The sequence below is a fragment of the Furipterus horrens genome, unplaced genomic scaffold, assembly GCF_987537825.1.
Source record: "Furipterus horrens unplaced genomic scaffold, mFurHor1.1.pri manual_scaffold_10, whole genome shotgun sequence".
Lineage (NCBI taxonomy): Eukaryota > Metazoa > Chordata > Mammalia > Chiroptera > Furipteridae > Furipterus > Furipterus horrens.
This window is the reverse complement of record NW_028327180.1, coordinates 55,826,191-55,854,104: the sequence shown is the minus strand read 5'-3', so window position 1 is coordinate 55,854,104 and position 27,914 is coordinate 55,826,191. Positions and strand designations below refer to the sequence as shown.

The 27,914-nt window shown below is 52.4% G+C and overlaps 1 protein-coding gene across 6 annotated transcripts; it reads left to right on the top strand.

The window, feature by feature from the left end:
* Positions 1-27,819, top strand: CERS4 (ceramide synthase 4). Of its 6 annotated transcripts, XM_090290312.1 has the most exons (12): positions 2,102-2,200; positions 20,585-20,856; positions 22,682-22,799; positions 23,562-23,680; positions 23,770-23,827; positions 24,209-24,259; positions 24,592-24,684; positions 24,882-25,010; positions 25,389-25,495; positions 26,327-26,396; positions 27,108-27,264; positions 27,353-27,433. In XM_090290312.1, the coding sequence occupies exons 1-12, from the start codon at positions 2,120-2,122 to the stop codon at positions 27,373-27,375; spliced, it is 1,278 nt and encodes a 425-aa protein (XP_090146438.1). In that variant the 5' UTR covers positions 2,102-2,119; the 3' UTR covers positions 27,376-27,433. The 6 variants fall into 6 exon arrangements, with proteins under 6 accessions (XP_090146441.1, XP_090146442.1, XP_090146440.1 ...); XM_090290315.1 differs by lacking the exons at positions 2,102-2,200; positions 26,327-26,396 and adding an exon at positions 1-136 and having other exon boundaries at positions 20,683-20,856; positions 27,353-27,819; XM_090290316.1 differs by lacking the exons at positions 2,102-2,200; positions 26,327-26,396 and adding an exon at positions 1-136 and having other exon boundaries at positions 27,353-27,819.
* Positions 27,820-27,914: the final 95 nt, after the last annotated feature.

Sequence of the window (27,914 nt, the reverse complement as noted above, 5' to 3'; positions counted from 1 at the left end):
CCCCGCGCCCCTAGCCAAAGCGGTGCTGGGAGCGGAGTCTGCTCACTGGCGCTCGTAGCGTGTGATTCTTTTATTGGCGCGCGGTACCTCGTCCCTCCGCCGACCCTCGGTGCACTTGGTCGCCCGCTCCCTCCAGGTAAGCGAGTTCCCCGCGCCTAGAACACCGCCCGAAACGCCACCCTCGCGGCCAACTCTGGCCCCTCCTCCGCAGCCATGGCGGCCCCGGCCCGGCCCCCAGACGCCGCTGCTCGGCCCCACATCTCCTCGCCCTGGACTGCATCTCGGGGCTTTCGCCTTGGTCCCAGGCCCTGGCTGCTCCCTCGAGAGAGCCCCGCTCCTGGGAGAACCCTGGCGGCGGGCGCGCTCGGGGACGCGGCTGCGAAACGGGCAGGAGGGACTGAGGGCAAGCCTGGCACCATGACCTGGCGAATCCGGCTGTGTGCACGCGCGAAACGCGACAGGAGCGTAGTCCGTCACCAGCAAATCCTTACGGAGCGCCCACAGGCTGCTACCGACCTGCCAGAGCTGGGGATGCAGCCGGAGCCCCCGGCCGCAGTGCCCGCAGTGGGGCATCGTATACCGCTAGGAACCGCATAGGCAGAAACATCATTTCAGCCCCTACTAAGTGCAGGGAAGACAACGCATCAGGGCGATGGGGTAAGTTAGGCCACGGAAGGCTTCTTGGAGAAAGCGTCATCCGGGTCTCAGTGGACAACCAGCGAGGGCTTTCTTTAGGCCCAGAAAACAGCAACATTCTGAAGCAGGGCTCACATCCTGGTGTGTTTGCTGAGCAGAAAAGAGGCCAGCGTGGCTGAAGCGTGGGGATCGGAGGTGGGGAGAGGTTGGCCCGGGCCTTGAAGAGGATGGCGAGAAGTCTGTGGTTTCCATTCTCAAGCCTGTGGGGACCACAGGAGGCTTAGAACATAGAACGCGAAGTAGTCCTGTTGGATTTTAATAGGAACAAGCAGCTGCTGTGGGCAGAACAGATAGGAAAAGGCTGCTACTTTGGATGCGACTGGCAGGGGTGGTGGACACTAGGTGAATTGATGTTCGTTTTAGCAGAAATCATCTGTGTCTCCTGCCTGCAGTAGTGGGGCGTGAAGGAAAGTGCTCAGAGGGGATTGCTGGCGTGGGCAGCTGGGAATGTGAAGGGGCCTTTTATGGCTGGGATGGGGAAACTGACGGAGGAACATGTCTGGGTGGTGGAGCTGTTGTGGGTGAGTCTGACTTGCAAAACCTGTGAGATGTCACTTGATGGGGGAGCCCCACGGGCCCCACTGAGGTGGCCTGGATCTGCTGTATGGGGCCACCGGAGTTAGAAATTCTGGAGCAGCCCTCAGCCGGCATCCTCAGCCTCAACTCAGTCCCCTTCCAAGAGCAGCAGGTGTGAATAAACTGGAAAGTGCCTGGAGCCTCATTCAGGACTGGCACACCTGGGTCCTGCAGGGCCTAGCCAGGCTGCAGGGAGGAAGCTCGGGATCTTCCTTGCCTGCACTCCCAGCTCATCTTGCAGCAAAGATGTCTGGAGGGAAGAGGGAAGAAGCAGTGGAAATAAGCCAGGAGCCTTGGTCCTTGAACTGGCCTTTTGGCCCTAGGGAAAGTTTTCTGATCTTCAGTTTTCTCATTTGTAAAATCGGTGAGCAGTTCCTATCCCTGCAAGTGTTCTTGGTGTCAAAGGAAGTCTTGGCCAGGAAGGGCCATCCCAGAAGCAGCTTCATGACTGGGTGGCAGGGGGGCCCCAGTGCCAGTGGAAGTTCACAGCCCCACGAGCTTCTCTTTCTTGCTCTGAGAAATGGGCATGGGGGTACGCAACTGCACCCTCCTGCAGACCCAGGGCCATTGCAGATTGAGTGAGCCAGGCACACAAAGTGTTTTTGGTTGGCCCAGTGCCTGGCATGGAGTGAACACTGGCACAGGAGACGCTGGGATGACTAGTAGATGAGGGGAGCAGGCCTGGGTTCACTCCTCCCACCTCCTCCTCCCCCTGGGATGCCCATGGGAAAGCAGATGTGGGAGTGGGGAGGCGTGGCCCTTTCTTATCTGGGCACTGCAGGCTGTCCCCTTTCCGCTGTGGCTGTGACTGCCTGGATGGAGCAGCCAACCAGGTCCTGCTGGTTTGATGACGGTGACTTCACCTCCTCCTCCTGTGCTTCAGTTTCTTCCCTGCAAAATGGGAATAATAGTGATCATCACCTCAAAGGTGAGCACAGTGCCCAACTGGTAATAAGCATCTGGTAAAACAGAGGATGCCTGGGGGGAGGGAGCTAGAGGAGGGACCGGATTCAGCCTGGGAAGGGGCCAGGAAAGGCTTCTTGGAGGAGGTGGCTGTTGGACTCATTAGTAGGGATGATTAAGAGTTAATAGGCAGAGGGGGGAGAAGAGAGACCAGTGAGCTAGGGTGTGGAGGGGAGAGACTGCAGGGCTCCTGGAGTGGTAATTGGCAGGAGCTAGCATGGAGGCAGGCGCACCGCACTGGCCCAGGTCATGGTGGGGCTGAACCAGGTGAAGCCATGGATGTCTGAGAAGGGGGTGGGTCCTGGATAGATTGGCAGTTAGGTGGGATGCAGGTGCTGCTGACTGGAAAGTATGTTCAGTTACAAGTCAGCAATCTGTTTCCAGCATCTGGAAATTGTGGCGCCCTGGAGGCTGCGTGATGGCGAGGTGAGGCTAGATGCTAGGCAGGCTTTGGAGAAGCGAGCCTGGAGCTTGGGAGGCATACTCACCATGGGTGTGGGGATGGAGTGTGGAGAAAGAGTGGAAGGAAACCAGGAGGGGGTGACATGTCAGAAGCCAGGGGAGCAAGGGCTTCAAAGAGGAGGAAGAGGTCAGCCTCAGCCATGTTTTTGAATCCCCTGCTTCTAATCCCTCCCCTTGGCTGCCCTTTCTGCCCCCCGTCCACACCCCAAGCCTTTCAAATTGGCTTTTCATTGCCACCCTTGAACCTGCACCTCAGCCCCAACCTGCCTCTGACCTCAGTGGCAAAGAGGAGACTTTTCTCCACCTCAGTCTTGACTTTACACCTTTGTTAATAGGATGCCCTTACACCAGCTCCACACACTGAACCAGCAGGAGTCTGGCTTCCTCCCTAACCCCTCCTGGGTTTTCAACACTACCTTTTGCCCAGAGGTCCCGCAACTGTGTACTGAAGAGGGGTCAAGCCCCTGCCAGCCATGCCCTCAGGAGCCCCTCTGCCTGGCTCGGTCTCCCTGCCACCCCTGTCTGTCCTTCATTCACTCAGCATATACTTAGGAAGTGCCTGCACTTGAAGACAGCGGGGAGTAGAAATGAAGAAAATGAAGTAAAGCTCTTCCTCTGGAGCTGATGTTTTGGGAGCGGGGAGCGGGAAGGTGATGAGGTGATGAGACCTGAAAGATGAGAAAGACCCAGCCATACTTGGGGTGGGTGGGCATCTGGAGGAAGAACATTCAGGCAGAGGAACCGGCATGTGCAAAGAGGTCCTGAGGCAGGGCCAGGCCTGGCACGTTGGAGGTGTAGGAACGGGGCTCGGTGTGGCTGGAGTGGAGTGAACCCATGGGAGAGTGGAGGGAGGGGCAGCTGAAGAGACTGAGTCTCCCAGGGTCCCTAGTGCAATAACAGCAGACCCTGGGAGGGTCCTTGCTCCACAACTGCTTTGCAGTTTGTGGGGGAGCGGAGGTTGCTCCCGTACTTTGTCTCCTTGTGCGTTGGTCATTCTCTGAAGTCCTGGAACCCTGAGGGCGAGGAGACTGGCAGAAGGAGGGAAGACCACCCCCTCACTCGTTCACTTGGGGTGGGGGACTCAGCTGACCTGAGAGACCCCGTGAAAGGAGTGGAGAAGAGTAGCCAAGGAGAGGGCAATGATGGGGATATGGGGGTGGGGGACACAGCAGCACTAGTGGTTAGGCTGCAGGCCAGGCAGGTCGGACAGGGCACAGAACTGGGTATTAACGCAGGGTGCCCTTAGAAAGGTCCTAGGAGCCCCGAGGGGCACAGGTATGCCAGGCACGGGCCTGGCCGGGCCTCCAGGACAAGCAGCAAAAACCTAGGCAGATGTGTTTTGAGGATGGCCCTGCCACCAGCCCACCGTCACTCCCTTTCCAGGTTGAGGAGAAAGGACTTGGTGCCGACCTCCACGTGTCCTGTGAGAACAAGGGCCTGGTCACCCTCCACACCCCCACCACGGACCCAGGTGTGCCCCAAACCCCTCCAGCTTCAGAGGCTTCAGACCCTTGGACCCTGGAACCTTAATCAGAAGTTATGCTGAGCGAGGGACACACCATGATTGGGATTGTCCCCCCACCCATCACCCTCCAAAATAGGGATGGGTGCACCTATGGGTAATTCACTTTAGGCCCTGGCTCAGCTATATCAGTGATCCTGGCAGGCGCCATGGGACCGCAGTTGGAGCAAGGGAGTCAGACTAAACTATTGGGAGATGGCAGGGGACAAGGACCTTGAGCGACAGAAAAGAGCAGACAGGACAGGCTCTGAAAGTGTCTGCCTCTGGGTTTCATTTCTCCATGTGATATATTGGCTGGATGTTGGCTGTTACCTCCCTGCCCTCACCTCTTCCCGCTCTCCTCTCTGTTCCAGCCCCACAGGCCTGGTCTTTGTGCCTCGAATCCACCACACATGGCCCTGCCACAGGGCCTTTGCACAGGCTGTTCTCTGCCTAGAATGCTTTACCTACATGGCTTCCCACCTCACTCTTGCTCAAATATCACCTTGTCAGAGGTCTTCCTCTTTAAAATTGCAGCCCTCACTGCTCAACTGCTGATCTCTTTTCCTTCCTTATTTTTCTCTCTGCAACCTGACATCATGAAACAAATTAATAAACTATATGGTGTTTGCAGCCTCCCACTCCCACCCTCATGGAGTTAAGGTTCTGGATGGGGTGGGAATCCTGTGGTAGTCTGTGCTCTGCTGGGATCGCAGCTGTAGCCCGTTGGGGCACGTGCGAGAAGCAACCAATCCATGTTTCTCTCTCACATTGATGTTTCTCTCCCTCTCTTTTCCCCTTCTTCCCTTCTTTAAAAATAAATAACTACAATCTTTTTTTACAATTAAAAAAGAAAAGAAGAAATACATTGAGTGAGGGGGTTACTTCAGGTGGTCAGAGCCTCTCTAAGGTCATTTTTTTTCCCTCTCCATAGATTTTGTATCTTTTGCCTTTGGATACAAAGCAAACATTTTTATAGAGCATTTTCCAGGACAAATGCCATGAACCGTTAAGATGTGGGATAGCAGCACCATTTTCCAAATAACTGATTTCTTTGTTTTTTTCCTCACATTTATTTTTTTATTTTTTAAATTATATTTTATTGATTATGTTGTTACAGTTGTCCCAATTTTTTTCCCATTTGTTCCCCTCTGCCCAGTAGTCACCTTCCCTCCAGAAGTCCCCCCGCCCCCCCTTAGTCCATATCCATGGGGCGTGCATGTAACTTCTTTGGCTTCACCTTTTCATATATTATTAACATCCCCCTGTCTATTTTGTACATACCAGTTATGCTTCTTAATCCCTGCACCATTTTCCCATTTATCCCCCTTTCCCCTCCTAGTCGATAACCCTCCAAATGATCCCCATACCTAGGATTCTGTTCCTATTCTGGTTGTTGGCTTAGTTTGTTTTTGTTTTTATTTTTTAGATTCAGTTGTTGACAGTTGTGAGTTGTCAATTTAATGTTCATAGTTTTGATCTTCTTTTTCTTAAATAAGTTCCCTTTAACATTTCATATAATAATGGCTTGGTGATGATGAACTCCTTTAGCTTTTCCTTGTCTAGGAAGCACTTTATCTGCCCTTCCATTCTAAATGATAGCTTTGCTGGATAGAGTAATCTTGGTTGTAGGTCCTTGCTTTCATCACTGATGGTTGTATGGGAACCCTTTTGTAGGTAACTCTTCTTTCCTCTTGCTGCTTTTAGGATTCTCTCTTTATCTTTAACCTTTGGCATTTTAATTATGATGTGTCTTGGTGTGGTCCTCTTTGGGTCTAGCTCATTTGGGACTCTGTGCTTCCTGGGCTTGTATGTCCATTTCCTTCACCAAATTAGAGAAGTTTTCCTTCATTATTTTTTCAGCTAAGTTTTTTATTTCTTGCTCTTGCTCTTCTCCTTCTGGCATTTCTGTGATTCAGATGTTGGCCTGTGTAAAGGTGTCCCAGAGGTTCCTAGGCCTCTGCTGGTTTTTTTTTTTTTGGATTCTTCTTTCTTCATTCAGTACTTGTTGACTGTTTATCTCTTCCTTATGTTCTAAATCATTGATTTGAACCCTAGCTTCCTTCTCTTCACCATGAGTTTCATGTGGATTTTCCTTGTTTCATTTAGCATAGCCTTCATTTCTTCCCTTCTGTGTTTTCTGTACTTAAGCTTATCTGTCAAATCTGTGAGCATTGTTATTACCAGTGTTTTGAACTCTACATCTGTTAGGTTGGCTATCTCCTCATTGCTTAGTTCTCCCACTGGAACCTTGATCTGCTCCCTTTTTTGGGCCATTCTTCTCTCCCTCCTCAACTTGACAGCCTCCTGTATTCGCCTCTTTGTCTTACGTAGAGCTGTCTCACCTGTTATGTTGTAAGGCGCAGAGCCTTAGATATTCGTCAGTACAGGATGACCCATTTCACCACTTTGTGGCGCTATATGTGGGGGGAGGGGTCTGAGAGAGAATAATGCCACTTGCTTAGCACCCACCCCTTTTCCAGGCACTTTTCCCACTTCCCATATGGGACTGGTGCCTCTCTAGTTGTTGCCCTGGTTGTGGTTCCCAGAGTGGGTGGATCTACGGACATTCTAGGACCATGGAGGCCTCTAAACAAGCGGACTCTGCTGAGAGACCAACAGTTTCTCCCTCTGCCCCAGCCCCCACTGGTTTTCATAGTCAGAAGCAATGAGGCTTTATTTTCCCAGGCACTGGAACTGCGAGCTGCGTGGCCTGATTTAGGGCTGGGATGATTCCCCAGGTGTCCCTCATGACTTTTATAATGTGTGACTGCACTTTCCGCCGGCCTGCCATAGCCACAGTCTTGCTGCAACGCTTCCACCACCACTACCACGCCACGTTGTCTCCACTTCTTCTCCACCCCTCCTACCTGTCTGGATGAGTGTTGCTTCTTTATATCTTTGTTGGACTTCCATGCAGTTTAATTTTCTGGTAGTTTTGGTTGTTTTTAGTTTTGAGGTAGTTGTATTTCTTCTTCCAATTTCTTTTTATTGTTTGTTTGTTTAATTTATTGACTTTTTTAGAGTGAGACAGACATTGATCTATTGTTGCACACATTTATGCACTCGTTGATTGATTTTTGTATGTGCCCTGACTGGGGATTGAACCTGCAACCTTGGCATATCAGGACAATGATCCTCGAACTAACTGAGCTACTGAGCCAGGGCCCACATGGCTAATTAGTAACGATCAAGTCCACCTTCACTTCTACTATCGAATGCCACGTTTTCTCAGGTACCATGAGGCTCTGGACTGCAGATTATAAGTCAGTTCTTGGAGGAGGTGTCAGATTGTCCATGCATGTGCTTCCATAATGCAGTTTTCTCCTTGCCAAAGCAGTGATTCTGAATGTTGAAACTGTCACCTTTTTCACACCACAAAATATACATGACTCTGCAGAAGTATTGAGATTGGTGGGACAGATTGTGGCTAATCCATCTAAGAGCCTATCAAAACAACACAGGGAGCAAGACCTCTTCCTTGAGGCCTGAGTTATTCCTAGATTTGAAGCTGGCTCTGAGGGTTAATGGTTTCCAAAACATTCTTCAGGGTACAGCAAACATTGACACAGTGAAAGAGATGCTTACAGTGACTTCTGTGCTGAGACGGGTGAACAAGGGCTGTAACTGTTCACCTGTTCAGCCTATTTCAACCTTGGACCATATTCATCCAGGACTTGAGTGAGCAGAGCCAAGTGAAATTTTAGAAGTAGGTGAAGTCCAAAATGTTACAGGAGTCACTTGGCCAGGAATGAAAATCATCTTGTTTTCACTGTTTTATGGCCACTGTCTGCATGTGACATGAAGGTGGCTTTCTTTTTGGAGATGGAGAGCAATCTAAAAATAAATTGTGCTTAAGGAGGAAAAGTGAACCTTCTGAAGGAGACCGGTGGGCATGTAATTGCACAGGTGGGACAGGGATGGGGAGGATTGGAGCTGGAGCTCAGTTGTTTTCTGAGGCCCGGGTGTCTGTGGCCAGAATCAGGGTTTCAGCTTAGCCTTTCTTTAGTCCTCCGTTTGGTGGCGAGCTTCTGGGCACCTGTCGTGTGTCAGGTGCTGGGAACGTGGAGAGGTCAGGCCTCCTCACCAGGCTACGGGGGGGGAGAGAAAAGTTGCCCCAAATTTTTCTGAGAAAGGGGGTGGGTAGGAGAGTCCAGGGGAAGGACCCTAACCCAGTGTGAGGGCACCTGGCAGGCTTCCTGGAGGAAGTGTCTGGAGAGCAGTGTTGAAGAACCAGAAGGGGTTCTGGCAGGCAGAAAGAGAGGGTATTGCTGGTAGGGTTGATGGGGACGGAAGTGTGTTCAAAGGCCCCAGGGTATGCCTGAGTGCATGATGCCAGGTAGGTGGAGCACTTGCAGGATATTAAGCTAGGGACTGGTGTGCATAGTTAGAAGGATGGCATGGATGCTGATGGGGGAGGGAGTGGCCAAGGCAAAACTCACAGGCAACAAGACCCGGGCATTCCACAGTAACTGAGTTGGACAGATGAGGCCCTAGCGGTGGGAATCAGCCAAGAAGGGACTTTTTCAACAGTGACTGAGGAGATGGATGCAATTGCAGGACTTGATGAGTAGCTGAATGTCCCGGAGGTGTGTGGAGACACCTGGGATGTTCCCGTCCCCAAACACTGGATGGACGGGGGATCTCAACCAAGAAGCATCAGGAGAGAGAAAGCAGGCAGGGCACAACTTGAGTGGGGAGGGCAAAATCGAACACGTTTTTATTTAAAATAGTGTATTTTTCAGTTTTAGAATTTCCATTTGGTTCATTTTTATAGTTTTTAGAATTTCCACTTGGTTTATTTTTATATAGTTCCTGCTCCTCTGCTGAGGTGTCATATTTGTTCATTCTTCTGGTGGCCATTTTTCCTCACACCCTTGGCTACATAGTAACTGCTTCAGAGCCCTTCCTGCCTGCTCATCCCAACACCCGGCCCCCTGGGGGTCAACCCCACTGATCTTCCTTCTTGAGTATGGGTTGCGCTCTTCTGTTTCTTCATGTGTCAAGTAATTTATATTGTATTCTCAATGTTTTGAAAGATAGGTTGCAGAGACTCAGGATTCTGTTGTTCCTCTGAAGAGCATTGTTTGTTTTTTAATTGGGCGATTAGCCCTCTGGCCTCAAGCTCCAAAGTCTGTTTTCCTGAGGTGGTGATGGGTGAAATTTTAGTCTCTTAGCCTCAGCTGGGCGGCTTGGAGTCTGCCCTGTGCATGCATGGTTCAGGGTTTGCACAGGTTTTGAATAGGATCTGGAGCTGCTTTTTTAGGCTCTCTGTTTTTTACATGTTCCATCCATCATTGAGCTGCTGTGGTCTCTGTGGTCTCTGTCTTCGCACTTTTCAAGCCAGTTTCTATTTCCAATGAGTAACCGTTTAAAAAAAAAAAAAAGCGAAACGCATCCCATGCTGTTTCCTTTTTCTGGGTATAGACCCCCATCCAGCTTCTCCATGGTTTTGGTCACTTCCGGGCAGTACTGCTCTGTAGGATCTTGTGCATGAGGTTCCCTGAGTTCTTCTGCCCCATACCATAGCCACAGCAGCTATGGAGAATAGACATATGAAACTGAGGAACTGAATTTTAAATTGTATTTAATTGTAATTAATTGAAATGTAAGTAGCAGCATATTAGGCTAGTGGCTCCCACATTGGACATTGTAGCAGCAGAGCATTCAGGCACAATAAGTTCTCACTTAACATCAATCGGTTTTGTGACTAAGTGAAATGATGTGTAACGAAACCCATTTGCCAAAGACTAATTGATGTAAACAGAGTTAAATCTCATCAACATTGTATGAACTGATGTTATTTGACATTATATATTTAATACACAGTCCAGAGTTGATGCTCATCTCAGAGAGGGCCGGTCTAGCCTGGCAGTCCTACCATTCCCAGGAGCAGAGCTCTTCCCATGCTTTCTATTTCGTAAACTGCACAGCAGGCCATTAGTGTCTCTCTGCATTTTGCTTTCATTTTTTAACTCAGAGATCCTCCCGAGTCAGTGAACGTAGCATTCCCTCTTTTCCCCTCTCCTTTGATAATTTTTTAACTTGTGGTATAATACATATATCAAAAATTGGCCATGTTTAAGTGCACAGTTCAATATTAAGAATGTTCACATTGTTTTCTTGCAAAACTAAAACTAATCCCATGAAACAACTTCCCATTCCCCTTTCCAGCCCCTGGAGCCCACCATCTACTCTTTGTCTCTATGGATTTGACTCCTCCAGGAGTGCAATCCTATAGTACCAGTCTTTTTGTGACTGGCTTATTTCACTGAGCAGAATGTCTTCAAGGTTCCTACTTAATATTTCATCGTATGGAATCCTGAGGTTCCTGAGCCCCAAATGTTGGACATTAAAGTTGCTGCCAGTTTCACTGGAAGGGTGAGAGGGCTCTGAAGGGGCACAAGGAAACCTCAGGAAGTGATGGTGACCCTTGAACGACGGGGCCGTTTAGGGGTTCTGACCTCAGTGCATCTGAAAATATGTCTATAACTTTTGACTCCCCCAAAACTTAACTACTAAGAGCCTACTGTTGACCGGAAGCCTCACTGACAACATAAACAGTTGACAAATGCATATTTTCTATGTTATATGTACTGGATACTGTATTTTTATAATAAAGAAAAGGAAATGTTATTAAAAAATCATTAACGAAAATACATTTACAGTACTGTACATATTTATAGATACTGTAAGCTTACCTCACCTATTTGTTTACAAGATGTTAGAAATCAGCATATGCAGTGGACCCACTCAGTTCTAACCTGTGTTGTTGAAGGGTCAGCTGAATTCAATGTCTTGATAAGAGGTTATGATTTCATGGTTGTGCACATATGTCAAAACGCATTGACTTACACTGTTAAACATGTGCTGTTTTTTACATGGCAATGATACCGCAATAAAGCTGTGTTGTTGTTGCGTTGATTGTAGTGTCTGAGAGAGCTGCCCTGTACTCCCCACCCCCATGTGTCTGCAGGTATCAGTTAGATCCCACTGCCAGCTGGGGATGCTCATTTCCCCCTCAGACTCCCAGAGACCCCATCCTCTCTCCTCCCTCAGTTCTTAAAGCCTCCCTGACTGACCCCCTAGCACACACCCACACTAGGTGACACTGGGGACCCCAGAAGTCTCTCCCTGGTACTCACTGTTCGAGGGAGTTGCAGAGCCAGCTAGCTCTCTCAGCTCCATGGGGTCTGGCCAGCACCAGAGAAAAAGCTCTTAAGAAAGGCTTGAGGAGAGTGGGAAGGGCAGAGTCCCTTTAAGTGCAGAATTTAATCTGATCCAGGTCTTGAAAGGGTAGTAGGAACTGGCTCAGTGAAGTGGGTGGAGGCATTTCTGGCAAAAAACTGATGCAAAGGCCTGGAGGTTGGACCACTGGGGAAGCTCTTGGGCCTCCTAGGGCTGGGGTGTGGGGTAGGGCAGGAGCTGAAATGGAGCCATGGGAGGGAGCAGGACCAGGAGAGCAGGCCTCATGGCCCAATGTTGGCTGTTTAATTTGGGGGGTGAGGGGCAACAAGGGGAGTGGGAGGGGCAGCTTTGGTGAGGAAGGATGGCCAGTGGGCTGGGATGCCAGGGTACCTGGCTCAGCTCACGCAGGCCCCTGAGCCTTCTCTGTGGTGGAGAGGGGGCCCTGAGGAGCAGAAACAGGCATGGGAGGCCTCCCCAGGATCCTGTGAGTGCTGGTTGCCCAGCAGTCCTGGGGAGCTTTCAGCCCTAGCTCTCCCTTGCTGGCTGAGTGAACTGTTTCCAGCAGCTTCTGGCTTTGAGCCTTAGGCTTCCCAGCTTCTGGGGAGATAGTATCTGACCTTGCCTGTTAAAGAAAGTGGGTTCTTTTTCTAGAAAGTTTGACTACCCGAGCTTAAAGTCTTTATGTTCACCTGTAACAGAACCCCTGGGCTGCTCCGATTGAAACAGAACCCACGGGCTCTTTAGTTAGGGGCACGATTGCCCACCACCAGAATTATAACTCTCAATACCAGAGTTTAGTGAAAAGAAAAAGAATTGTTTATTTGCACATAGTTCTGCCTCCCCCTCCTAGACCTGGCCAGCCTTAGGAAAGTCAGAAATACCATTTCCCTACTTCCTAGGCACAGTTCAGCTTTACCAGTAGCTGCCAATTGCTCAAATCTGATTGGGGAGGTCCTTTCTGTGCTGTGGTACCCTCCAGCTCTCAATGCAGGACCGCCTGGATTCTCAGCCTCCTTGTAAACTGCCTTCTTCCTGCAAACCTCGTGGATCTCCTCTCCTCAAAACTTCATGGTGAGAGCCTCTTCTTAAAGCAGCCTGGAGAGCCCCCTCCTCCAAGCCACATGGAGGGAGCCCACCCTAAAATGTCTGCAGCTGCTTATATAGCCCTGACTGCGTCCTCTGACGCAGTGGGTGTTGTAAGCAGTTCTGACCATTCACAGAACCTGACACAGGCTCTGTAGGCTTCTTCCGTACCATCCCACAGTCCAAGACCCCTCCCATCTTCCTGAGCCTTGGAAGTTTCAAAGCGTATCTTTGTGCAACAAAGTTTCCAGCCACTAGCCCCAGGCATGCAAGGGCATCCTGAAAGCTGCTTCCTTTTCCCCATCCCCCAGCCGCAAACTCTGGGGTTTGTTTTTGGACTCCCCTGTTTCTGTAACACACTCATCAGTGTGTCTGTTCCACCCACTCATCCATCCACTGCACGTTTAGCAGGCACCTCAGATTGTGCCAGGCCCTGTCTGGAGACACGGCATTGACAATAACAATACCATGACAATAACAATACCAATGCCTGCATGAGGCTTATGCCTTGTAGAGTGAGGCAGACAAGTAAATAAGAAAACAGATCAACTGAGATGACAGGGCGAAAGGAACAGAACGGGGTAAAGAAATGGACCAATACGGTGGCTTTGTTAGTAGGTGATGTGAAGGATGAGATAGACCTAGACATTAGGCCATGGGGGCAGGAATGAGCTTGGCAACTTGGAAGCCCACCAAGTAATTGTTGCAATAAATTGAGCTGTTGGGGTGAGGGGAATGTAGCTACAGGGCAGGAGTGAGTCTAAACAGCAGGGGCTGGGGTGAGGTGGAACCCTGGCTTGCGGCCCTTCGTGGGGTCTTGCAGGAAGCAGCATGGGTAGTGTGTCTGGCCTAGCTCTGTCTCCAGTCATTAGCATCCCACAGGAACCCTGCTCAGAGAGGTCCAGAGTGGAGGAACTGGATGTCTGCAGGGGATAGCCATGGCCCAGCTGTGGGGGTAGCTGTGGTCAACGAACAGTCCACCTATAGTACACCATGTGTTCTGGGCGGGGCCTGCAGCTGCAGGAGTCAGGTGACTCCAGGCAGTAGGCCAGGCTAAAGGGGCCTGGTGAGTTTCGTTGTCCTTGTGTGTCTCTGTCCCTGGGCTGGACCTGGGCATCTGGAATCTGAATTGATTTCCCATTTCACAACTCAGGCTAGTCCTGTGTTCCCAGCTGGATTGAAAATAAAACAAAATGAACCTGTGTGCACAGCCCCGCTCTGCTGAGATCTTTGAGGGTCCAGAAGAATAATGGGGGCCGGGTGAACCCAATCAGACCCCTGAGGGAGGCCAGGGACCCTGTGCTCTCCTGCCCCTCCTCCTGTCAGCACAAGACCTAAGCTCTCTCTGTCCCCCAATCTAGGGCTATCTTTAGCCACTAAGAAGGATTGGGTGAGTGGTGGCTGGGGCAGGGCTGGGAATGAGGCCAGAGAGGCTTCAAGATGTAAGTGGACTGGGAGACCCAAGGGCGGGCCAGCTGGCGGTGATGGGGATGGAGGCTCAGGCTGGCCAAGCTGGCCCAGCCAGCCATGTGGTCATTCTCCAGATGACCCCTCTGTGGCCTTGGCTGAGCCCAGCCTTAGTCCATTAGCTACCACTCTAAGGGAAGGTGCCTTTGCAAAGGTCCACGGCAGTTCCAGGAAGAACCACCCAGAACTTGCTGCAGGCCAGCACCCTCCTTCCCAGAACACCCCAGCCCCCACCTCTCCTCTCTGTAGCTAACAATAAGTAACTAGACTTTACCTGGTGCCCGCTCCACCCCGGGCATCATTCCAGCCACCCCATGTGGAAGGGTTTGTTGTGATTCCATTTTACAGATGAGGATACGGAGGCACACAGCTGCCAGGTGAGTAGCTGGGTTTGCGTGACCGGCAAGTGGGTGAGACGGGAGTCCGGACAACTGCCGTGCAAGCATGTGGCGCGTGTGGCAGCCGGAGACCTAACTGCACCCACTGCTCAGACGGGTCAGCCAATGCCCAGGGAGGCTGGGTGTCCCTGGGAATGAGTGGAGGAGCTGGTGCCCAAGGGAGAAAAAAAGACCAGGGAGGAGTGCCACCTTGAGCCCCATTTCCTCCTGTCCTTCAGGAAGAGAGTGTCTGGGGGGGGGGGTCAGGGGTGGAAGAGAGTGTTGGGCCTTGCTGGCCACGGATGCCTGCTTACAGCTGCCACAAGCCTACTCTGTGTGCCAGGCACCTGTCCCACCAGAGGTGGGTAAAGAGATGGAGGCCCCAGCACTGGGAGCAATGGAGCAGCAACTCTGGCTTATTTGCTGGACTCCAGACCCTACTCTCTTCCCAAACCAACGTCTTTTCTTTATCAAGAGGGCAGAGAGTATGGGGGGACAGACAGATGTCAGGGTTAGAGAGAGATAGGACTTCGGGCCAAGACCTCTGCAGTCAGGGTAGGATATGTCAGTTTGAAACCCCCTTGGAGGGCTCTCTGGTTTGGAAAGCGTTTTTCAAAATGACTTGGGGGCTAGATAGGGCTCAGCCTGCTTCAGCTGAGGGTACTGGGGCTGGAGGCCTGTCATGCATCCTTTCTTTACCCCTCGCTGCCTCTAAAAAGATTGCCTGGCTGGCTCCCAACACCCCAGTGAATGAGGCAGGGCTGAGGAGGTGCTTTTAAGTGAATCCAAGGTTGGGGCAATCAGGAAGTACCTCCAGGAGGAAGTGACAACTAAACTGGGTTTTAAAGGATGCAGAGGAGTTTGCCAGACAGACAAGAAAGGTGAATAAACCCTGCAAGGACAGAGACCTTGCCTGCTTTCCCCCTCGTTTTGTGTCCTCAGCACCCAGCATGAGGCAATAAATATTATGTGGGTGTTCCAGGTAGAGGACAGCATTTGCAAAGGCTGGGTGCTGAAATGGTGCAGTGTGACGGAGGCCAAGCAGCAGGCAATGAATGGTGGGCTTTGAGGCTGGGTGCATCTGCAGAGACCTGAGATTACAAGATGCTGTTGTTCTTGCGATGTATCCCTTGTCCAGGAAGTGCCATGGCTTCGGTGGACCCACATCTGGGCACTGTTGGGTGAGGGAGGAACATGGGGCTGGGACCTGGACTCCCAGCCTATTTCCATCTGCACTTGGTTAGGGGTTGTCTTTTGGGTGGTTGGGACAGCCCCTGAGAAGGTGGCTGCAGATGCCCTGCGGTGGAAGTGTGCAGCCAGGAAGCCAGGACAGGCATGTGCCCTTGTGTCTCAGTGGGTGCAGGGGATCAAGCCAGCCTTGCCTGTGAGTGAAGATGGTTTCTTTGCTAGAGATCAACCACCGGGGCAAAAGTTCTCGCTTGTACCTTTCCATCTGTCTATTCCGTCTGGGCCGCCTGAGCTCTCTGGGTCTAAACTAGCCACTGCCACACATCCTTGATCCTTGATCCTTGATCCTTGATTGTTTGCCAGGCTACTTACTTCCTCCTGGTGCCCCGCCCCCATTAAAGTGCCAAACGGCAGCAGCCACTGCCAATCACTGATTATTGCCTGAATGCAGGGTTCCCTGGCTGGCCAGGGGCTGCTCCTTTATCCACATCCTGCCCCCCCAATCCCATCCATCCCCAGAGAGTTAAACATGAGTCCTGCCCCAGCCTGAGGAGCTCCTGCTTCCTCCATGAGTCTACAGGGACATCTAAGCACCCCAACCCCAGCTGGTCTTATTCAACACTGCGCCCGACTCCTGTCCCCAAATCCCCTCCTCCATCCTGAACTTGAGGAATTTTTTTTTTCTGTATTTGACTTGTGATATTGTGAAATACAATAATTAAGAAACACAAATTAGGTCCTTGTCACTGGTCCTGGCACAGAGCTCCTAAAACTGGGAATGGAGAGGGACAAAGGTATTTTGTTATGTTAATGAGGTGACATTTAGAAAGCCCCTTGGTCACCTAAGGATGAGGACTGGTTGTCAGGGGGTTGGAACTGTAAGTCCCACCCCAGGACCTCCCAGGAAGAGAAGGGCTAGAGGCAGAATCAGTCACCAGTAGCCAATTGTTAACCCCTCGGGCCTATGGGCCTAGTAGTGAAAACTGTAGAAACCCAATAGGATGGCATTCAGAGAGCATCCGGGTTGTGAACACATGGAGGGTGGGGCAAAGGGCACCTGGACAGGGCCCGGGGGCTCTGTGCCCTTCCCCATACAGGCCCCAGCATCTCTTCTGTCTGGCAATACCCGACTTACACCCTTTATAACAAAGCAGTGACCTAGTAGGTAACGTTTCTTTGAGTTCTGTGAGCCGCTCTAGCAAATTCGTCGGACCCAAGGAGGGATGGTGGGAACCTCTGATATGTAGCCCATTACGGGTCAGAAGCCCAGGTGAAATTGAAGTAGGATGGTGCCCTTAACTCGTGGGCTCTGATGCTGTCTCCAGATAGTGTCAGGATAGAGCTGAATGGTAGGACACCCAGCTAGTGTCAGAGAATTGTTTGCTGCTGTGGGGAGAAACGCCCATGTCAAACCTAAAATCAGAATTGTTGACTTTTAAAATACAAACGGTTTAATTTGCACTGAGAAAAGGGCCCATATCATAGATGCACAACTCAGTGAATTTTTGCAACCAGAATAATGCCCAGATTAGGAGACTGAAATTGCCAGCCCTCTGCAACCTCTTGTGGCCCCTCAGGTCACCACCTGTCCCTAAGAACAGGCACTCTCCCAGTGGCCGGCTGTGTTTCAGGCAGAGTAATGCCCCTTAACAAGGTCCATGTCCTAATCCCAGGACAAGGGAATATATTTATCTCATTGAGTTTGCAGATGGGATTAAGATCACTAACAGGCTGACACTGAGGTAGATGACCCTGGATTACTTGTGGGGCCCAAAGTAATCTCAGGGGTCGTTACAAGAGGGAGGCAGGAGGGTGAGAGAGACATTTGAAAATGTTTTGCTCCCAGCTGTGAAGGCAGAGAAAGGGGCCATAGCCAGGAAATGCAGGCATTTCTAGAAGCTGGAAAAGGCACAAAAACACATTCTGCCCTGGAACTTCCAGAAGTATAGCAGCCCTGCTGACACCTTGATGTTAACCTGGCAAGATCCTTTCCAGACTTCAGACCCTCAGACCGCAAGGGAATACATCTGTATTTAAGCCACAGAATTCAGCAGCCACAGGAAACCCATATAAGCATCCTAGACTGGTTTGACCTGGTGTTCAATTGTACATGCCTGCTTCTCTTCTGGCTCCTTTCTTAACCCTTTGAGTGCCATGCATAATTCGAAATTTGGATCAACGTGAGAAAAAATTATATCAATACAAAAAAAAGAGAACAAAACATAAAATACGAATTATTCCATTGTTATTTACATTTATAGCCATTGAAAAAAGAGCCGCTGGGAGCGCTGCTGGCACTTTTGGGAAAATTTGTCAAGTGTCACTCAAAGGGTTAAAGGGGTTCAACTCTTGGGGGCTCTGCCTCCAAAATGTCTCTGGACATGTCTACCCACTTACCTCATCTGAACAGCCCACAGCACCCATTTTTGGCCTCCCCCAGACAGCCTATAGCCCATGGCTTGCCATGTTGCCCAAATTGTGATGAAGAGCCGCAGAACCCCCAGACTCCACAGGCAGGAGTGTAAAACGGTGCACCCATCTGGAAAACGGTCTGGCAGTTGTTTATAAAGTTAAACACGTGACTGTCCCATGGCCCAGCAATTCCTTTCCTTGGACCGACCCAGGAGACATGCAAACTTCTATTCACACAAGACTAGGATATGAATGTTTGTAACAGCTTTGCTCATGATTACCCCAAACTAGAAGCCTCCCAAATGCCCCTCAACAAGTGAATAATAACCAAGTAAGTTATATGCCTGTGGTACCTACAGTTCCATGTTTAAAAGGAAAGCCACTACGGTAGATGAAACAACATGGATGAGTCTCAAACACATGGTATGGAGGGAAAACAGCCAGACACAAGATGGAGTCTTTGGTTCCATTTATGTGAAGATCTAGAACAGATAAAAGAGCTTCCTCCTCACAGGCCCTCTTATCCATCTGACAGGCACCACCACTCCAGTGTAGATGGAAAAAAAAAATTAGCCCCGACTGGTGTGGCTTAGTGGGTTGGGCGTTGTCCTGCAAACCAAAAAGTCACCAGTTCAATTCCCAGTCAGGACACATGCCTGGGTTGTGGGCCAGGTCCCCAAATGGGGGCGAGAGCGAGAGGCAACCAATCAATGTTTCTCTCCCTCTCTTTGCCCTCCCTTCCCCTCTCTCTAAAAATAAAATCTTTTTAAAAATTGGCACAGAGCTGTCCTTTGGACGGCAGAAATGGAGACTGGGAAAGGACACGAGAGAACTTGGTGGAAAAACAAGAATGTTTGTGGTAGAAGGCTGGGCTACACAGGTACATGCATTTGCCAAAACTGAGCAACTCTACACTTAACACGTTGCGTACCGGGGTATTTAAATGCCTTTTAGAAATGATGAGGATTCTCGCCACCCGTACGCAGTGTGTTAAGATTGATGCATTTTGCTCTAGTAAAATTTACCTTGAAAGAAAAAAAACATAAGCAAATATTGAACCCTAGTTATGACTTACATGCTGAAATATTCACGGGTAATGTGGCTTATGTCTGTTGCTGCTTTTGAAATGCATCCAGAAAAATCAAGTGGGCTGATGGGTGGATAGAGGGATGTATGGAAGCATGGGTAGGCATGTGATGAAGCAAATGGAGCAAACTGAATGGTGGAATCCAGCAGTGGGCATGTGGGTGCTCATTGTAAACTTAACTCTTCTGTTGGGGCAGTTAACACGTTGCGTACCGGGGAATTTAAATGCCTTTTAGAAGTTATGAGAATTCTCGCCACCCGTACACAATGTGTTAATCAAAATTCTTGCCCATAGGCCCCGCATGGCCTCCCCCGCCTAGCGCCCGTCCTGCTCTCCCTTCCTCCTTCTCTCCCCCTCACTCCGTTGCCACACAGACCTACTTACTGATCCTCCAGCACTGTGCTGAGTCCTGCTTCAGGGCCTTTGCACATGCTGCTTAATGTCTCTGGAAAGCCCCTCTGTACCACCACTGCATTCCTCTACACAAACTCAGGCCCTCCGATGGTTTATCCTCAGAGACATCTTCCTCGGTTATCTCCCTTAAAATCAATGTCACACTGTTTATTTTCCACTAGACCTCATCACTTATAAATCTGTTTGATTGTGTATTGGTTGCCTCTCCTGCTGAGCTGGGAGCTCCCTGGAGACAGGAATGTGTCTGCTTTGTTCCTGGCTGTGTCCTCAGTGCCCAGCCCAGGCTGGCATGTACAATTCACTCAAGGAACATCTTATTGGGGGGAGGTGGACTGATGAACCAAAGAAATGGATAGGTAGATGGATGGGTGGGTAGACTGATGTGTATATAAATGGATAGACGGATGGATGAACCAAATTATGGGTGGATGGACAGGTGAGTGGAAGGGTGGGTGGATGGACACATAGATGAACAAATGAGTGAGCAAACATTCCAAGTGGGGATTGGTGTGAGGATCTGGGTACTTGTCTTAAGATCCTGAGGAAGGGAGAAGCTGTGTGGGCTACTCAGGATGGCTGGGCTCTGCAGATGGGGGCTGGTCCCCGGCAACTCTTGGTGGAAAGCTGACTCACCTTAGTTACTGCTCTGGTATCCCAAGAGCTCGGTGTTCCCATTGATTCTCCTGCACAGCTGTCACCCATTGATTCTCCTGCACAGCTGTCACCCATTGTCTGGGGTAGTGAGCGAGACAGCTGACATTCAGACCTCCTGGGGTGTCCACCTGGGGAAGGGTGGCTAGGGAGGGAATTACAGATTTCCTTAAATTCTCCATCTTTGAGCTCCATCTGAGGCTCATTCCCAAAATGGCAGGAAACCCTCCTAGACATTTGAGAACTCAAGGTCATGACCTTACCCAACCACTCCCTTGACTTCTGGCCATCAATTTCTTGCCTGTAAAGTGCAGAATAATAACTACTCTCACGAGCTGTGTTGTTAAGGGTCAGCAGGCACCAGGCTAAGCACTTTGTAAGCCTGACCAGTCTGAGCTGAGAGGTGGCTATTTACTGTCCTTGGTTTACAGATGAACCTGAGATTCAGAGAGATTGAGTCATTTGATTAAAGACACACAGCCCAAGTTTATCCTTAACCTCCGCTGTAATAAATTCCAGGTTGCCGACATCAAGGGAGCGAGGGCAGGGCGATGGGCCCTCCAGCATCACCCAGCCTGCAGGCTGAGCTCACCCTTAACGGGACTGTCTGTCCACAGGATGTGGTCCAGTCTGAACAAGTGGCTGTGGCAGGACAGGTTCTGGCTACCGCCCAATAGCTCATGGGCTGACCTGGAGGACCGGGATGGACTGGTCTATGCCCACCCCAAGGACATGCTGGCGGCCCTACCCCTGGCACTGGCCTTGGTGGTCATGCGCTTTACCTTTGAGAGGTGAGTGTACCTTGTGGCTGGTGTTGCAGTGCTGGCCTGTGCTGCCGCCTTTGCGTGGTTTTGTCCTCACATGTCCCTGGCTTTGAACCAAATTACTCCTCCTCCATCCTCCCCCCAGCTGCTGCCACTCATATTCCTCTGGTCTCTGAGGGCTGTTTTATTGGGACACTGGCTGCAGCTCTGGTCTGGCTATGCAGCATCTTCAGAAAACAGATGGGGATCTGGAGGGCATATGCCCACTTTGCTGACCGAGGACAGGTCTGCAGAGGCCAGTCAGTCAGCAGAGAAATGCCTGCCCACTCTCTCCCCACCTTCCGCTACAGGCAAGCAAGGCCCTCACCCTTACCACCCGTCCCTGCTTCCCCATTGCTCCTTCTATCACCTTCCCTCCTACTACCCTTTTTAGCCAAAGGAGTACAGGCACTCTGGCCTCCCCTTTGGGGCCCTCTCCACTCAACCCCAGCCTCCTGCAGCCTGGCCCCAGCCCTGCGTATATGCCACTTGCCCTCCCAGCAACCTCCTGGTTGCCAAACCCTGTGGATTTTCAGTCATTTCTCAGGTGACCCAGGTGCTGATGGATCAGAACTAGGTTTCTTCCTCTTTTCCTGGTGTCCTTCTCTTGGGGTCCCTCCCCTCTGTCCCAGGTAGTTCCTCCCTTTCCCCTGTCATCAGTGCTCTGGTCACAGCTCCTAGACGTGCCTTGCCAGGCCCCTCTCCTGTCCGCCTCCCCACTCTCTGCCCCACGAGGTTCCTTTGGTGCTGAGGGCCCCTCTGCCTCCCCTTTCTCCACACACATTTCCTCCTCCACTCTTCACACCCATTCCTAGTTTGCCATCTTTGCTGCCCCCCTGGCCTGTGCAGGGAAGCCTACACTGCCCTTCTCCCACAGGGCCCTTTACCCCCTCCAGCCATTTGGGTCTCCCCCTGACCACAGGGACATGGAAGCAGTCTGCATCTTGCTTTGTGTATCCCACTCATAAGAAGCTTCCAGGCTCTGGGCTCCCTGGACACGGGGAACCCAGGGAAGGTCACTGATGTATTTATTTAACAGGCACCCTTTGAGCACTTACTCCATGCCAAACACTGCTTAAAGCAGCTGATGTGTCTTAAATTCCTTTGTGCTATTATTATCATCCCCATCTTACAGAAGAGGAAATGGAAGCACAGATCGGTCAAGTGACCTACTTCATGTCATACAGTGGGTGGGCCAGCATGGACTGAGGCTATGCCTGAGGGATTCTGGGAGGCCAGACTGGCCAGACCTTGATGGGTGGGTCTGCTTCCCCACAGGGTGGGGCGCGGGTGTGCCCAGGTTCACTACTAGAGCCCAGACTGATGGCCCCAACTGAAGTGGGAGTGTTATCCCAAAGGGAGCAGGTGGAATGACAGAGATGAAATTCAGTTTTGACCCCTGGCATTGGGAGCCCTCTCATCCAATCAATGGATGATTGACCAGAGTCCCGCTCCTCCAAGTGTCCCCCACCCTGAGTGGGCGAAGCTGGAAGAGGGGAGGCCTAAGTGGGAGCCCCAGCCTGATCCAGGCCAGACCAGGACCTAGGCCACCATGACACAGGCAGTGAGGGAACTCTGACCCCTAGTTTTGGATTAGATTGAATGACGGTGTTGAGTACCCAAAAGTTGACCTTCACACCCCCATCCTGCAGGCCAGCCCAGCTCCCTATCTTACACTTAGCCTAATCAGCAGCCAGGCAGCCCTCCAGGGTCCCAGGACACCACCTGGCCCTGCCCAGCCTCAGTTTCACCACCTGTAGCATGTACGTCCCTCCTCGCCTGAACTGATGAACCCTGTGTCCCCTGCCCCCAGACTCGTCGGTCTGCCCCTGGGCCAGTGGCTGGGTGTGCGGGATCAGGCCAGGAGGCTGGTGAAACCCAACAACACACTGGAGAAACACTTTCTCATGGAAGGACAGGGACTTGCTGAGGTAAGGACTCCTGCCACCCTCCTCCCTCCCTGTCTGCCCGCGGGGATGCTGTGTGGATGGGGCCTGGGGGTGGCCTGTGGCCGACCTGTTGGGGACAGGGAAAGCACAGGGCAGCCCATGACCACTCCACAGTGTCTCACGCACCCCACTGCACCAGATCCCAATCAGTGAGCCCGGCTGACCAATGGGAAGCTCCTGGGACTGGAGAGGATTGGGGGACTGGGTGTCTCTCCTGTTCTGGGGTAGAGTGGAAGGCCTGAGTATTTTAGGGGTTTGGCAGTCCTGTGACCCTCCCTCCATTCCCCTCTGTGGTATAGCTGCCTGGTAGGCAGGGTCTGGGTTGAGTCCTCAGGGGGAAGAGGGAAGGGAGAGGTCTTCCTACCCTGGGTGGGGGTGCAGCTCCTGCAGAATAGAGAGCCTTGTGCTCCCTGTCCCTTGTCAGTTCCTCTACAGGTAGGGGAGAGGGACAAGGTCTCCACTGCCTGCCTAGAGCAGGGGTGAGGCCGTGCTGTTCTGAAGGGGTACAGAAAAACCTTTTTAATCCCAGCCCGTCAGTCATCTGTCTGTCCTGAAAGCAAGGCTGGATTCCCATTAAGGCCTGGCCGTTTGGGGGGATCCACCCTATACCCCCCTACTTCCCTATTTCACAGGTAGATAGCCCCTCAGGTGAGGTCTGGGGCTGCAGGGGATGGGGTAGCAGAGCTGGGTCCCACCTGTCCTGGGAAGCCACATCCGTGACCCTGGTCCTCCCCCCAACCCCAGCCTCAGATGGCTGTCCTGGCCACCCAATGTGGCCTCACACTGAGGCAGACCCAGCGCTGGTTCCGAAGACGCCGGAACCAGGACCGGCCTTGCATGACCAAGAAGTTCTGTGAGGCAAGGTCAGCCCCAGCTGGGGCTGGGAGGGAGGCAGAAGGGGGGAGGGGTCTGCTGTAAACAGCTGCCTCATGGACACCCTCTGTGTCTGCAGCTGGAGGTTTGTCTTCTATCTGTGCTCCTTCTTTGGTGGCCTCTCTGTCCTCTACCACGTGAGTGTTCCTGGCTGCTCCCTGGCCCTCCACCTGCCCACAGGCACCCGCGGTGGGCCTGGCTGGCATGGGGTTGGGGTTATGGAGGCGGGTGGGCAGAGGGGAAGAAGGCATGCATGCAGAGAAGGGAGCGAGAACTGGCAAAGTCAGGGCAGTTGGTCCCTCAACCGAAGCCTTTAGGGACCTCCTGTGGGTGGGGCTGGCATCAGGCAGCAGGTGAGCTCCTGGTCTGGAGTGAGAACAGGGATGCAACAGGAGGGACTCAGCAGAGCTGAGTGACAGCTGTATCTCAAGGGACAGGGGAGCCCCGAGGAGGCCCTGGGCCTGGGGTGGGGGTGGGGTCTGACCTTGGGGCAGCCTCAGATGCCTGTGTCCTCACAGGAGTCATGGCTGTGGAGGCCAGTAATGTGTTGGGACAATTACCCAGTTCAGGTGAGTAACAGGAATTGCCTGGAGCTGGAGGGAGGATTGGGGTGGTCAGAGTTCATGTGGCCAAAGGCAGTGGATCCAGACCTGGACATGATACTGTGACCTCTGCGAACCCCGCTGTCTGTTTCTCTTCCCTCCTGCAGAATGGAGAGGGGCTGGGCATCAGGAAACTTGGGGCAGAAGCCCAAAACCACTGCCTTTGGTTACCTCCAGGGACAGGGAGCTCACTCCTTAACTCATTGGGATTCAAGTGTCCTGGTTTTGAGCACATTGGGGAGGGCCCTAAGGGAGTTTTCCCCCTCCTCAGCTAATCCTGCCCTACCACCCTGCCACAGCCCCTGAAGACAGCCCTGTACTACTGGTACCTCTTTGAGCTGAGTTTCTACATTTCCCTACTGATCACTCTGCCCTTCGACATCAGGCGCAAGGTGAGGCCAGGCCAAAAGTTGGCCGGGGAAGGGATACCCTGTGCAGTCAAGATCCAGTTGCAGTTGGGGAGGGATGGCCTCACTCACACCTGGAGATCCCCTGATACCTCAGGCAGCAGGTGTGGTGCCAACCAACCCCCTGAGGGCCTCTCCAGCCACCCAGCCTTGTCTGGGCAGTGACCCGCCATCTCTCGCAGGATTTCAAGGAACAGGTGGCGCACCACCTCGTGACCATCACCCTCATCAGCTTCTCCTATGGTGCAAACCTGCTGCGCATTGGCTCTCTGGTGCTGCTGCTGCACGACTCCGCGGACTACCTGCTGGAGGTGGGCCCAAGCCCCCCCTCAGAGGTCCTATCCTGCCCTCCCAGGAGCCTCTGGAGATGAGGCCCCGCCCCCTCGGCTTTCCAGAGGGAGGAGACTTGGCCCTATTCAGTCTTCCTCGAAGATGACTCCTTGCCCTTCTCTGTATTCTTGGGAGGTGAGGCCTCGCCCCCTAAGATATCTGGAAGGTGAGGCCGCTCTCTCTTCCAGGGAACTGAAGCTTCTCAAGAGACCCATTTGTACCTTTCTAAGCAGTTCCTGGAGATCAGGCTCCGCACCATGGTGCCTTTTCCTGGGGAAGAGGCCCTGCCCCTTCCCACCTGGTTTCCCACCACTACCACTCACCCACCCGGGTCCTTCACTCTCTGCTGTCTTCCCCAGGCCTGTAAGATGTTCAACTATGCACACCACCAGCGAGTGTGCAATTCTCTCTTCATTGTCTTCTCCTTGGTCTTCTTCTACACTCGCCTCGTGCTCTTCCCCACCCAGTGAGTCAGCCCTCCAGTGGGGAGCTGGGGAGGTGGGTGGGCGCAGCTGGGGTCCAGGCCTGCCTCACCCTCAGTTCCAGACCCGTGGAGTGGGGGTGTTGATTGAGGAGTCTCCAGGAGGAGGCACAGGAGGCTGTTACGTTCCCAGCCCAGGGCACAACATATGCTAAGTCCCAGAGGTAAAAGGGACAGAAAATGGCTTAGTCCTCATTCCCCTGTGGGCCTGGAACAAGGAATGGATGGCGGGGTCGATGGCCAGTTCACTGACGTTTTTGCCCAGTGCATTTGCTGAGCCTCTCCCAGCAGAGGCAGTAACTGACATTGGGGGGATTCAATAAGACAAATAAGTAGAATACAGAGCGCACAAGGGAGTGGTGGTCATGTTAAAGAGAAAAGAGGCGCAGGAAGTATGTGGTAACTGAAATTGCAGGGATGATCCGAGAAAGCGTCACTGACAGTGTTCATGCAAAAGACTGGACTGAGGGGAGGGAGAGAACAGTACTGATTGGAGCAGAAGAGGCTTCCAGGAGTGGAAACAGCACAATCAAACGCCCGGGGCTGGACTGGGGCTGGCATGTTGGAGGAAGAGCAGCCCATATGACAGGAGCAGAATGAGCTGAGGGAGGGAGGGGACCAGACAGGTTGTGCAGCGCCTTGTGGGCCAGGGGGAGGAGTTGGGTTTTCATCCAAGCTAAGTGAATAATTCTAAGTACAGGAGGGAGGGGACCTGCTTGGGTGCTCACAGGCGCCCTCTGGTGGCTGAAGAGAGAACAGACGAGAGCGGCACCCCACCCCTCACTCCTACGCCCACCCCCCTCCACCCCGGGCCAGGAGCTGGGGGATCAGGACAGAGGCCACTGCGCTGGTCCAAGTGAGCGATGATGGGACTGTGCCAGTACAGGTGAGAGAAGTGGGTGGACTCATGGAAGACTCAAGGGTCATGATAGGGGTTTGAGCGCAGAGTTGTTCCTTGAGGATCAGGAGCTCAGCTCTGTGTTGGGTTTGAGGGGACTGTAGGCACACCAGTTTGGAGACATGTGACTGTTGGGTGCTTGCAGCCATGAGACTGGACGAGTCGTCCAGGGGCCAGGCGTGGACAGAGGTGTTTGCCGGTCAGGGGGAGCCTGCAGAGGAGGTGCAGAGGGAGCAGCTGTGACCTGGGGAGGCAGGAGTGTGGGCTCAGGGAGGAGGGAGAGCCCACTGTGCGCCTGCTGCACGAGCCAGGCAGGTCACTGGTGACCTTACAGGTGATCTGGATGAGGGTGGCTGGGGGTGAAAGATGAAGCCTGCTGAGTTGGGGCAGGAAGCGGGCCTGAGAAGAGAAGGAAAAGTGTGAAAGGACCACCCAGGAGAGCAATTGAAATACTAAGTGCCCCCTTGGGGTTCATGGTTGTGCACAGTTGGTAACCCTGTGCAATCTCATTTAACCCATAACCAAGTGAGAGTAGGTACTTAAATGCCCAGCTAAAGAGCATAGGTATTACTCTGGGGGCAACAGGGAGCCTTCGGAAGTTCTGGAGCAGGGAAGCTCACACAAGTTAGAGCTTCCTAGGCCTGGGGGCTAGAGCTGCTGGTGAAACCCACCTCTCCCTCCTGCCTGCACCTGCCTCAGGATCCTTTATACCACATACTACGAGTCCATCGCCAACTCAGGCCCCTTCCTCGGTTATTACCTCTTCAACTTGCTTCTGGTGATGCTGCAGCTGCTGCACATGTTCTGGTCTTGCCTCATCCTTCGTATGATCCACAGCTTCACAAAAAAAGGCCAGGTAGAGCCAGGCGAGGGTGGGCTCCCATATGCTGTCCTGGAGCCCCAGCCCAGCCCACCCCCAGCCTCGAACCCGCTCTGTTTCCCAGATGGAGAAGGACATTCGCAGTGACATGGAGGAGTCGGACTCAAGCGAAGGGGAGGAAGCCCAGGAGCATCCACGGCTCATGAATGGGATGGCCCCTACTGATGGCCCTCGGAGCCGGGCAGCTGTGCAGCTGGCCAATGGGCACATGTTGGCCACGTAGCTAGCCAAGGACTGACTGTGAGGGGCTGCCCCCAGTGCCTTGGACTTGTGGGGTGGCTGGATTGGTGGCTCTTGGCCCAGCTCTGTGGAGACAGGGAGGGCCCCACCCAGGGCGGGGGAAGGGCTGATGAATTGTCTCCAGCCCCTTCTTTCTGTGTACCCTCCCTCCTTTCCTTGGGGCACCAGCCAGAGCTGGGTGGTGGGCAGCAGCTGGGTGCTACAGCCTGCCAAAGCCACCTCCAGGTTGCAGTCTGGGGGCTAAAGAGCCCCAGGGTGAAAGGAGTCCAATAAAACTTGAACAGAGACAAATCCTCTGCCTCAGAGTTTGTGTCCCTGTCACAGTTTCTCAGAGGCCCCAAGGAAGCCAGGATCTGTTTACATGCTCCATTGACGGGACACTCAGT